The sequence below is a fragment of the Mesoplodon densirostris genome, chromosome 5, assembly GCF_025265405.1.
Source record: "Mesoplodon densirostris isolate mMesDen1 chromosome 5, mMesDen1 primary haplotype, whole genome shotgun sequence".
Classification (NCBI taxonomy): Eukaryota; Metazoa; Chordata; class Mammalia; order Artiodactyla; family Ziphiidae; genus Mesoplodon; species Mesoplodon densirostris.
The window spans coordinates 145,068,451-145,080,943 of record NC_082665.1 but is presented as its reverse complement, the minus strand read 5'-3'; the positions used below and the strand labels follow the sequence as shown (position 1 = coordinate 145,080,943).

General features: G+C 45.9%; 1 protein-coding gene across 7 annotated transcripts in view; it reads right to left on the bottom strand.

Moving 5' to 3' along the window:
- Positions 1–594: 594 nt before the first annotated feature.
- The window catches only part of TFDP2 (transcription factor Dp-2), a 175,004-nt gene continuing 163,105 nt past the window's right edge, over positions 595–12,493 (bottom strand). For all 7 annotated transcript variants that reach the window (XM_060099580.1, XM_060099581.1, XM_060099582.1 and 4 more), the window contains 3 exons: positions 9,566–9,732; positions 5,478–5,583; positions 595–5,289 (listed from right to left, as the gene is read on the bottom strand). In XM_060099580.1, coding sequence (XP_059955563.1) covers positions 5,106–5,289; positions 5,478–5,583; positions 9,566–9,732 — 457 coding nt within the window. In that variant the 3' untranslated portion in view covers positions 595–5,105. The remainder of the gene's footprint in view (positions 5,290–5,477; positions 5,584–9,565; positions 9,733–12,493) is intronic.

Here is a 12,493-nt window from a genome sequence, read left to right as displayed (position 1 = left end):
ACAGAAGGGCCAGTTGACCTCCCATGTGTGTGAAGGGCTCTGCCCAGGGAGGAACGGGTTTCCTCTAAGCCTGGGTCTTCCGAGCCGGGAGAGGCCCGAAGCTGACACCACAGCCTCACGCCGGGACTCACGGGCAGAGCCCCACTCCTGCTCCTCAGCTGTCTGGCACTTGGTGTGACAGAGGGCTGATGCTAATCCAGAAGCCCTCTGGGAGGACCGGGGTGAGGGCTGTGTGTGTAGGAGGCAGTGTGGCCTCGGGAGGAGGGAGATTCGGGATGCAGGGCAGGCTCTGCCAGACAGGCTGAGGGGCGTCGGGCCGGTCAGGCCCCCGGCTGGTTTCACATGCCTGAGTGGGGAGGGTTTGCCCCTATTCTGAGGCCCTGGGTGGAGAAGGGGCGAGTCCTGCCCCCATGTGTCCGCTACGCTGGCTTCTAAGGCAGCTACAGGCAGAGGACCAAAGTCCGATCTGCTGGAGTAGCAAGGGGTCACGACAGCATGGAATTCACAGGCCTTCGTGTAAAGCAAAGGCCCTGTAAGAACAATACAGGATTTTATCTGAAAGTACAGCTGCACAGAAGTAAGCGAATATACTTTCTTCTGTCACAAGAGCGTGGTCAGTGAACACCTGTGGCCACTGAAACTTCTGTACTTGTCAGGGACTCCCAGGTCAGAACTGGAGGGGCACAGTTTATGCCCTCACCTTTTCTTCCTTAGCACAGTGTGAGTGTAAGAAGTAGGTGGGAAAACGGGGTCCCGAAGGTTATCTATGCACAGCTTTCCAGAGAGATCTTGGCTAATTCCTGAGAAATGTAATTTACGTGGGCATTAGCTTGAACTTTTTAGAAAACGGTAAAGTCAACGTCAGACACTTTTTCCTTTTGGGTAAGTGTTCGGCTTGAATGGAAGTTAAGCAAATGAACTGAACGTTGTACGACTGTGAATCAGAGGGCAGGGAGGCACGTTTCTGAGGGCCGCTCAAGCGGCGTCATGCAGGGCCCTGGCACACACGTGGGTCTGGATAAATATGTGTGAGTGATCGTCAGTGCTGGGGGACCATTGCTTCGGGTGCCTGAAAATGGGGAACCTATTTGGGAAAATGATCCTCAGGTAGTCTTCAGCTCTGCTAAAACTAGTCCATATGCAGGATAAAAGATTCTCTTTTATACATCTAATATAAAAAGCAGATCTTTATGTATCTAACTTGTAAAACTAGAAGAAAACACCTAGAAAACTTCTCCATTTCTACTCACTTTCCTATTGTGTAGGTTCAATTGGAAGGTAACAGAGCCAACAAGGAGACCTCCATGGGTTAGAATGTTCTCTTAGTTTATGGCTACTGCTGGTAGCTAAGTTTGGTTTTCTTTTATTAATAAATCTTAGAAATTCCCTGACAGACTCCGAAATGTACACTGAAAGCTGGAAGAGTGGGGCCTTTGGAATTTAGCAGAGATGTCCAAGTGCACGTTATGGGGTAGGGTGGCCTGGTAGGGAGGTCTTTCAATTGTCTGATTCAGAACAAAAGTCACTTTCTCAGGGGGACTTCCCTGGACACCGCCAGCCAAAGTGGCCTTTCCCCACTGCCCCATGACCCTGTCATTTTTCCCATAGCACGAATTAACCTGGACGTCTTCTGTTCTGTATTCACTCAAACACTTACTGAAGGATTCAATCTTCCCACTCACTGTCCAGCCCCTACCCTGCAGGGGCCACTGTGGCGGTGCAGCCTTAAAGGCTACCTCCCAGATGTGCCTGAGGCCAGGGGGCTGGCTAGGTTATCAAAGGCCACTTGAAGTGACTCACCCATGAAGCTAACCAGGCTTCTCCCCCTGTGTGTGGTTCTGGTAGGAAGAGCTGAGGCAGTTCCCTTCCTTTGCTAACCCTGCCCCACCGACGCCCACTATGCTCCGACCGTCGCAGGGCCCAGGTTACACCCAAACTTTGCTGTCTCTACAACCTGAGCGGCTCAGAAAGGGCTGTGTTTTAGCAAACAGCTGAGTTTCTGATGTCTGCATGGCTAAAGTGAGCCACTCCTTTGTGGAATATCTCCGCTTGAATTACCTGCGGGGGCTCATGTGTATCTGGGGGCTGACCCCGGCATCATTTTTCAAGTAGGGCAGAGTATGGTGACAACTGTAAATTCTGCTAATGAAGAGAGTTATCCTCTTTATCCTGGTAAAATGGCAGCTAACTGCAGACAGTTTTCTCCCCACCATTTCTAGAAGACAGGGGTTGTTTGTAAAGTTTTGCAGGGGGGTGGGCAGTGCTGAGAGGTGAGGGATCACCGTCTTAGCACCTCCTTTCCTGGCCCCTCCCCGAGGTCCTCCATGATCGTAAGGCACAGTTTATGTCAACACGTACTGAAGCTGCTCCCATCACCTTGTCATCACAAGAGAAGATGAAGCGGGTGAGACAGACGTGCAGCGGGGAAGGGCAGAGGTGTGGGTGGGTGCCTGGGCGCCGTGGGCACTGCCTGGACCCTCCCATATCAGGGCCAAAGACGGCAGGCTTGGTGCCACCTGCGCGGGTGCTACATGGATCATGGCTTCACTGGACGACACTGTGCACCGAAAAGGTTACCGGATACACTGGTGCTTGAGGGAAAAGGGGACTCTTGAACTTCCCCCAAGCAGAGTGTAACCAGCACCCTCTGGGACGGGTGTCCACGTCTGTGTACATGTGCGTGTGCAAATAACCCCAAGTGCTACTCCTATAGAGAAGCCTGGATGTTGTAACCACAATTTCCTAACTTTTTTTTTTTTCTGTTTGATTTCTATATGAAATTGTGACTGAGTAATGAACTTTAGAACCACATAAATCTGTTTAGGAGAGAAGCAGAAGAATGACAGAATTTCTCTTTCTAAACATCCGAGTCTAGCTTTCTGCTAGACTTTCTGTAAGGTAAAGCCTTACACCAGTGACACGTCCTGTGACCACAGTGTGACTCTGTTGGGCGTCCTTAGCAGTAACCCGTGTGTCACTGAGGAACGGAGGCCACTTCCTGCCAAACAAACACCACACACTGCTCGCTGGCTGCGGTGGCCACTGATGGGACACCAGTAATGAATGGTAAGAGTCTTTGGTTGCTTTTTCTTTTAAACCCATATTTTATCAGCAGCAGAGAGAGAACAGAGAAGGGGATCGGTGCCCCACGAACTCTGGCAAGGATCCTGCTACCTGGTAGAGGAGTGCTCACGACTGCTGTACCTGTCATGAACGCCGATGTGCGGCCCTGGGACCTGCGGCATGGTATTCTGAAGTCTGAAAAGCCTGCTGTGGCCCTGGGCCTCTCCAGGTCCCCGCTGGGCCCCTTTCAGGTACAGGGGCAAGAAAAGTTGGGCTTGGGAGAGGGAGAGGCAGCCTGAAGGAGACCCGGTTTTCCCTGACGGTGCAGCTGACACCTTCCAGGCAGAACGTGCCCTGGAGGCCCTCGGGCCCTCCCTCCCGTGCCCACCCCGACCTCAGGGTGGCCCGGAACTCAGGCTGCTACAGGGCCCTCCCGCACCTGCCTACACCTCTCCAGCCCCTCCGCACTCTGAGTCTGCGCTATGGCTTATTCCTGACGGAATGCGTTTTGTCTCAAAGGAACTTAGCATTGTACATCCTTGTGTACTGGTTGTTTGGGTGAGCCAGGCCTTCCCCGCCGGCTCACTGTGGGCACCAGCCCCCGCGCTCCCCCGCAGGGCTTAGGAAAGAGCCGGTTTGGGCTGAGCCCGCAGACACTGGATGCATAATCTCGGGGCAAATCCAAATGATTCAAGTCAGAGATTTAGAGTTAATCTTCCATTACCGTTTGCTCTTTTCCAAGGCCTTAACTAATGCGCTTAAGTTGGGGTTTGGCCGTGGCGGCAATGTCTCCACACTCGTATTCAGAGGGGCGGGAAGTGAACCCAGCCGTGCGCGGCTCCTAGCGGTATCTTTGGCTCTGACCGGACAGTCTATATGTCCTGATCTACTGCACACCCAGTCACCTGGATTGCTCAACGTGTTTTGGTGTTTCTGTGAAACACTGAATATCGGGTGAGTTTGAAATGTGTTTGACCCAGGAATCGACCCAGTATGGTCACTTGATGAATGAGAATGTACCAAAGGTGACATGGACAGGAAAACATTGCTGTTCGTATTCTGGAAATACTTTTCAGACAAAAGTAATGACAGTTCATTTTCACAAATTGCACACTGGGTGAAATCATACAATTACGGCAGGGAACTGTAAGCAAGCAACTCGGTCATAGGGACTTGTTCCTTTGTTTTGTTCTAGGTGAAAAAGCGGTATGAAATGCACAGCTCTGATTAACATGATAGAGACAATTTTCTTCTCTTGTAAAACTCCAGATTTAGGTTGCTGGCGAAAGGCAGTGCTGGCAAAGTATTTAATGCACGTGGAAATGCTATTCTATTTTGGCTTCCAGAAGTAGCCCTAGAAAATTCTATGCACCAATGCATTGGCTAATAGTGATCATTTCAGTTTGACTATAAATTATTCTAAATGTCACTTAAGTACTCAAGAATTAGCGTTCGCTCCTTTCTAGAAGCCGTCTAAGGCAGCTGATGCGTAAAGCACCTCGACTAGACTTTCAACTAGTTCAGCGGTTCAATCTGTGCTCCTTGGGCCACGAGGGTCTCCATCCCTCGCTGTACAGCTCCTCCCACCGGGAACCTCTCGTGTTCAGCTCCGCCTCGTGAAAGGCAGCCCAGAGCAGGGAGCGGGGCGTGGGGCACGCGGCCGTCGGGGACTGTTCACGGAGCCACCTCGGCAATGAGGAGGGCTGCGTGGGTTTGGGGGCCACGGCGCCCCGCCTCACGGAAGATGAATGCGCTGCGTTCGTGCTGCCAAGTCAGGGACTACCCCCTCTGCCACCTCGGAGTACGTGCTTTGTTTGCCATGTGATCTACTGCTCTGTCGTTCAGGGTTTTCATTCACACTACGTTAACTTTCACCTCAATCCTCTCAGCCTTCAGGTAATTTGCTTATTGTGTTTCCCTAGTTTTCACTGAACACACAGTGCAAACAAAGGCAAAGACCGAAGCAATCGTTTCAAACACAAGAGCTCACACTAAAAACACACATGAGCATCAAAGAGCAGAACGTGGGTTTGCGCCTGTCTTTATTCTGGGGAGGAGGAGTCCTCCTCGTCCTCGTCCTCGTCCTCGTCGTTGAGGGAACAGGGGGTCTCGCCTCGGGACTCAGAGCAGTGGGAGGCCGCACTGCCGGACCGGTGACTGTCTGCGGCCAGGAGCCGCCCCGTTGCTAAGGCCACTTCAGCATCCAAGCACAACCCTTGGTTTGCACTAGCAAACAATTGAAAACACACAGGCTCATTAACGTGGTGGACGTCTTAAGCTTTGGAGCACACAGGGAAAAGAACCCGGGGGAGGAGGAGCCGCCTGGGACCCGGCCGGCGCAGCACGCTGGCTCTCCCCTCCGGGGAGGGTCAGGGCTTCGCGGCTCGCCCTTCTAACCCCGAAAACATACGTACCTTGATTGGGACAAGGTGGCACCAGCGGTCAGGTCTAAGTTTGAAACTGACTGGGTAGAGTTCAAAAGCAGTCCCTGATTTAACCACGACGGTCCTGTGGAGATATCTACAGGGAACAACAGAAACAGATGGCAGCTCTGTAAGTTCCGTGGCTGCTTTTGTTATGGCGTGAAGAAAACACAGACAAGTCAGGCCATCGGCCTGTTCCAAATTACAGCCGGACGCGTCTCCTGCCCTGGGAAGAACCCAGGTTTCTTCAGCTTGGAAAAAAGAAATTTCTAGAACATAAGAGTGGGGGTGGGGGGGAGAAAAATACAGGAAGGCAGACTACAGCAGGAAAGAATTCAAATTAAACCAATCACAGACTCTCTTCATTCTTTTTTCTTACAGAAGACCTCGAGAGGGCAGCTCACGCAGTACAGCTGAGAGCTGTACTACTCCTGGACACCCGCGGACTCGGCACAAAAGCCTCTGGCCAGGGTGTTAACAAGCCGAGCACGAGTGGGCGCAGACAAAGTCAAGTCAGAATATCTTAGGCTAGAAGGACAGACACATTTTTGCCAAAGCCCCCCAGCACGCTGTCTTCTCGTGCCCCCTGGTGAAGTTAGTGCTGTTAGGCACCAGAGGTCCAGTCTTCTTCCTGGCACCCTCTGCTTGACGGCTTGAACTAGACCTTATTTTAAAAGGCCACGCAGAGTTGCGTTTTTCACGAGCGAGACAGGCGTTGCTGTTTTAGTCTGTCTGAAATATTTCGGCCACGTCCTTGCAATCTCATTTTCTATGCATTTACCATAGTTTTCCTAGCACGACCGTGACCAATTCTTATTGTACTTCGACTTGTTTAACCCTTGTCTCCTTATCTAGAATGTTAGCTCAGAGAAGGCAGTGACTGGAACATCTGAGATCTAAGTGTTACCGCATGAAGGAGTATCATCTCTTGCAACAGTGAGTTTACAACACAGGTGGTAGGTACAGCAGAAATGCATTCCTAAAAAAGAAACTTATTTGACTTACGTTGTGAGATAAGACCAAGTGTATGCCGAGAAAGTGTAATTTGCCAAATGAGCTTTTATTATAGTTAATCTAAATAGTTTTATAATCACTGTGCAAAAAGGAAAAGAAACCGTGTACTGGGATTGGAAACTCCACTATCCTGGCGCTACCTGACCAAGTGAGAGGCTTCCCACGTAGGAAAAAAGCAAACTAAATGACTACATTCATCTGAAAATGGCCCTGTGGATCTTTTCTTCACAGGCAAACTAAGGCAGCTGTGGGGGAAAAAAAAAAAAAAAAAAATCCCTTCAATTCTAAGAAGAAGAGTAGACTTTAAACGCATACAATAAGAACAAGTCCGTACATAATGAAATTAAAGCCAGAATCCTGTGCTAAGTGTTATCAATTAGTATGTATGGAAATCTTCTGCCAGAACACAGCTCTTGACACATTTTCTTTTCACAATGGCTCTGAAAAGCCAACATTTCTTTCTTTCCTAGGACCCACACAACGGTTCTCACAACCCTCCTCAAGAGCCACCCTGTCCCTCCACTACTGAAGGCACACACGCTTCTGCTCCTGAACTAACCTGAAAGTCTGTATCCCAGTCTGCAAACAAGGTCACGAAGAGATCAAAGCCACAGAGCCCGCCTAATCGCCCTGAGTCTTTTCACTGAGAATGAGCTAAAATAAAGTCCTGGTGATCTATGGAGTAAGAGCTTTATGCAGACCCTGCTGGACGGCTAGGATGCCTGAGCTGCTAATAAAACAGGAGGTCCTTCTCTGGGGGGAGCGAGGGGAGCACGGAGCGGGTCGGGGTGAGGATGGGGGACTGGGTCGCTGAGGGGCAAGAAGAGGGGGTCACATCTGCAGGAGGCGGGTGGTGCGAAGTTAAGAACTAAATCCAACAGAAACCAAATCTCAATCAACAGACTCTTGTGTTGTGACTAAAGGGCCAAAACCATAAAACAAAATAAAAACTACCTCTTTGCTTATATTTGACTTAATATACTTTAGAATTTCTCATCATGTTTTAAAGGCATTTTAATATGAGTTCTAGGTAGTAATGCTTATAAATGAAGAAAACTGGCAAAAGCAAAGGCAAAAGAATGCTTTTGTCTATACATCCAAATTATATGTGCAGAATATACCACAGTCTTAGGAACCAGGACAATCATAAAGAAGATTTCTGAATTAGTGAAAATCTGAATTTTAGAACATGCAAAACATAGTGTTTCCATTTTCAAGTACACTCACTATACGCTTAAAACAGCCCAATTTAAAAATGGGCAAAGGATCTGAATAGACATTTCTACAAGGAAGATATTACAAATCGCCAGTAAACACATGACAAGATGCCCACCATCATCAGTCATGAGGAAAATGCAAATTGAAACCACAGTGAAACACCACATCCACCAGGATGGCTGCGATAAAAAGATGAACAAGTGTGGAGAAGGATATGGAGAAATCAGAACCCTGGTACATTGCTGGTAGGATTCTAAAAGAGTACAACTGCTTTGGAAAAAAGTTTGGCAGTTCCTCCGAATGTTAAATACAGTTTATCATATGACCCAGCAGTTCCACTGCTTGGTATACACCCAACAGAACCAAAAGCTTATGTTCATAAAAAAACATGTACAGGAATGTGTATAGCAACATCACTCATAATAGCTAAAAACTGAAAACAATCCCAATGTCCTCCAATTAACAAACGGATTTTAAAAATGTGGCATATCCACAAAACGGCAATAAATGAAGCAGGATGGATGAATCTTGAAAACATTACACTAAGTAAAAGAAGTCAGTCACCAAGGCTACATATTATATGATTCCATTTATACGAAAGGTCCAGGATGGACAAATCCACAGTGACAGGAAGTAGATTAGTGGTTGCCAGGAGCCGGGAGGAAAGCAGGAATAAAGGGTGACTGCTAGTGTGTGTGGGGTTTCTTTTTGGGGTGATAAAGACGCTTTAGAATGAGGTAATGGTTGGTGATGACTGCATAACCCTGTGAATATACTTAAAACCACTGAATTGTACACTTTAAAATGGTGTATTTTGGGCTTCCCTGGTGGCGCAGTGGTTAAGAATCCACATGCCAATGCAGGGGACATGGGTTCAAACCCTGGTCTGGGAAGATCCCGCATGCCGCGGAGCAACTAAGCCTGCACACCACAGCTATTGAGCCTGTGAGCCACGACTACTGAGCCCGCGTGCCTGGAGCCCGTGCTCCGCAACAAGAGAAGCCACCGCAATGAAAACTCCACACACCGCAACCAAGAGTAGCCCTGCTCGCTGCAACTAGAGAAAGCCCGCACGCAGCACCAAAGACCCAATGCAGCCAAAAATAAATATTTTTTTTAAATGGTGTATTTTATGGTACATGAATTAAATCTCAATTTGAAAAAATTACAATACCATTTCACATCCACCTGCCTGGGAAGATAAAACTCTTTCACTCTGCAGGTGAGAGTGTAACTTGGCAAAATCAAATTGGAAAGCTGTGGCATCATCTAGTAACGATGAAGATGCACCCGACTCTGACCCAGCAATCTCACTCTATACACTTGCACACGGTCACCGGGATACAGTTACGGGAATGTTCGAAGCAGCACTGTTTAAACATCAAGAGACTGGAAACAAAACTAAAGGTTTATGATCAGTAAAATGAACAAATAAATTGTGCTTTACCCACATACTAGAATTCTATGCATACTAGAATTCTATGTAAAAATGCATCATTACAGCTATATGAAATCATGTGGACAAATCTAAAGAACATGATGTTGAGTGAAAAAAGTCAAATCACAAAAGAATATATCACTATGATTCTATTTATGTAAAGGTGAGAATCAGGCAAAACTAATAAATTGTTTCCGGCTTACCATATTTGTTTGTGTTTGTGTCTCTAAAGAAAAGCAAGTAGTGATAAACAAGAAATTCAAGAGAGAGGTTACATTTTGGGCTGGGGAAGGGCACAGAATTGAGGACGGGCACACAGTGGGCTTTAGTTTTCTATGAGAAAGGTTTTAGCAAGTTAGGGTCTGACATTTAATCAAGGACAACACTGAAAAAGCATGAGTTAACATACCTGTGATATAACCTTCTAAAGCCTTTGGCACCAGTGATTTAGCAAGTTTCAGATCCTCCAAGGAGCATTTGCCTGACTCCAGGCCAAAGGACATTCCCATCCGCTTCAGCACTTCTATGTCATCATGAATCTCAAAGGTGTTGTCAAAATTAAAAAGATATTCAAACCTGCATCAGGAAACAAAGTTAGTGTGGGGTTTCCTGCGGTATCGGGGAGGTCTGAATAGTTTTGTACTCTGCATATGCAATAAAAGAATGAGGACCTCAGCTCAGCTACAGTACTAGAAATTGTTACCGTTTAGGGCAATGAGTCATTCTGCTGGGTTCAGAAGAATGACATCTCGCAAATAAACCACTTGCCAATTAAAACACCTTTCCTGTGACAGACAACAGGAGTCCATAAATTTCAGCCCTCATTAAGCTGTGGCAAACTGGAGACAGAAATTTTGGTCTAAATCTAATACTTTTCAAAGCTGTCTATAACTTTGTCACAAAAGATAAAACATTAAGGAAGCCTTTCCATGTAGGCATTTTTCCAAAGTAGATATACAGGTGGCCAAAAGACACATGAAAAGATGCTCAACATCGCTAATTATCAGGGAAATGCAAATCAAAACCACAATAAGGTATCACCTCACACCTGTCAGAATGGCTATCATCAAAAAGACAACAAATAACGAATGTTGGGGAAGGTGTGAAAAGGGAACCCTTGTGCACTGCTGCTGGGAGTGTAAACTGGAGCAGCCACTATGGAGAACAGTATGGAGGCTTCCTCAAAAAATTAAAAATAGAACTACCATACTATCTAGCAATTCCACTTCTAGGTATTTACCTGAAGAAAACAAAAGCACTAATTCAAAAACATAAAGTGCACACCCAATGTTCACTGTAGCATTATTTACAATAGCCATGATATGGAAGCAACTGAAGTGTCCATCAATAGATGAATGAATAAAGATGTGGTATGTACACACACACACACACACACAAAACAGGAATATTCCTAGTCAGCCATAAAAAACAAAACAAAACAAAAAAAAACTTGCTGTTTGTGACAACATGGATAGATCTAGAGGGTATTACGCTAAATGAAATAAGCCAGGCAGAGAAAGACAAGTATCATATGATCTCACTTATTTGTGGAATCTAAAAAATGAAACAAATAAAAATAGATTCACAGAGAACAATTCACAGAGAACAAACGGGTGGTCGGTTGCCAGACGGGAGGGGCTGAAGGTGGTGGGTGAAATAGGTGAAGGGGATTAAAAGGTACAAACCTCCAGTTATACAATAAGCCACAGGGATATAATATATAGCATAGGGAATATGGTCAATAATATTGTAACAAGTTTGTACGGGGAAAGATGGTTACTAGACTTATCACGGTGACCATTTTGTAATGGATGCAAATGTCAAATTCCTATGTTGTACACCTGAAACTAACATAACATTGTATGTCAACTATACTTCAATAAAAACAAATAAAGCAAGCAGTCATTAACAAAAAAATAACGCAAAGAAAGCCTTTCCAATTTAATATCCAACTTTCCTACTATGAGTTGGCCTAACTAGGGTTGAGGAAAAAGCATGTTGGATGCTTATTTCATTTTCATGAGTCAAGTGTTAGCTACACCATACCTTAGATGAGCAGAAAATGGAAGCCTTTTCACAAACTAACCAACCCCCAAATCCTGTCTTGAGGGCCTAAGGAGTGAAAACGCCGCAAGTAAAAAGTGTCATATATAACACATAGCACGTTTCCGAACGTTTCTGTAAAGTACCAAATCAGGATGCCCAGCTGCCTGGCACAGGCTTTCAATAAAGAGGTGACTGTAAGAAGAAACAGTCCATCTGACTCCCAGGCTATGCCCTGAGGCACCATCACCCAGAGCCTCAGCCCCTCAGGGACAGAGTGCAGGTGAGGTTCTGGGACAGTGGTGGGCTTACATTGTCATGAAATTCTATTAAAGTCACGCAAGGGTAAAACTTTTTATGCTAGATCTTAAGGGCAAAATTTATAATTTAAAGCTAAATGCCACATTTAAGTAATTTGAGGTATATGAATTTAAATAAGTACATTAACAGAAATTCAGAAAAAAAAGAAACCACACAAAATCTGGAGTGGATGCCTGCCCCAGGGGTGACTTCAGGCATACGTTAAAAGCTGAAGGTTTCGTAAATGTAATCATCATTGTGGGAAAGCCTCCTGGCTAAGGGGAAAGGATTGCATCACCAAAGTAACTGAAAGACCAGGCTTTTGCACCCCGCCTTGAATAACAAGCTCCTACAAGCAGCTCAGAGCCTCCTTCCCTCCACTCAGGGGAGGGCAAGGAAAGGGCACGAGTCAGTAACCACCCAAGAAGGACAAGAATCTGTAATTCCCTCAGGTCTCTGGTCCCCACACTTTCCTGCTACTCTTTTAGACCTCAAAGATTAACCAAAGAAGAGAATTTTAATGATTTCCCACAAAACAAGAGACTAACTAGAGAGGATAACTAGAATTCTAACAGTTGTTTTTCCTGAAAATATGTTAACCATTCTCTAGAATTCTCAGATTTATGAGAATATGTGACAAGTCCTTGTAGACACATGTTTCTGTAAAGAATTTTAAGTGTGTGAATAATAATACATCTACCATTTGGGCTGGTCCTTTATGAATTTAACGTCTGTAAACCAGCAAGTTAAATACTATAATTCTTGTTTTTACAGAGGAAGAAATGAGATCTCAGAGAAGTTAGGAAACTATACAACTAGAGGAAAGATTGAAAAATGCATCTTCTGACGTCACAGCCTGCACGGTCCCTACTATTTCTACTTGTGTCTATAGACTTAATTACCAAATACTCCAGAAATCCCTGTTGTTTCTCTTACTCTTCTTCTTCTTCTTTTTTTTGGTTCCTTCTTATTTAAGTGACCCACAATCTCTGTA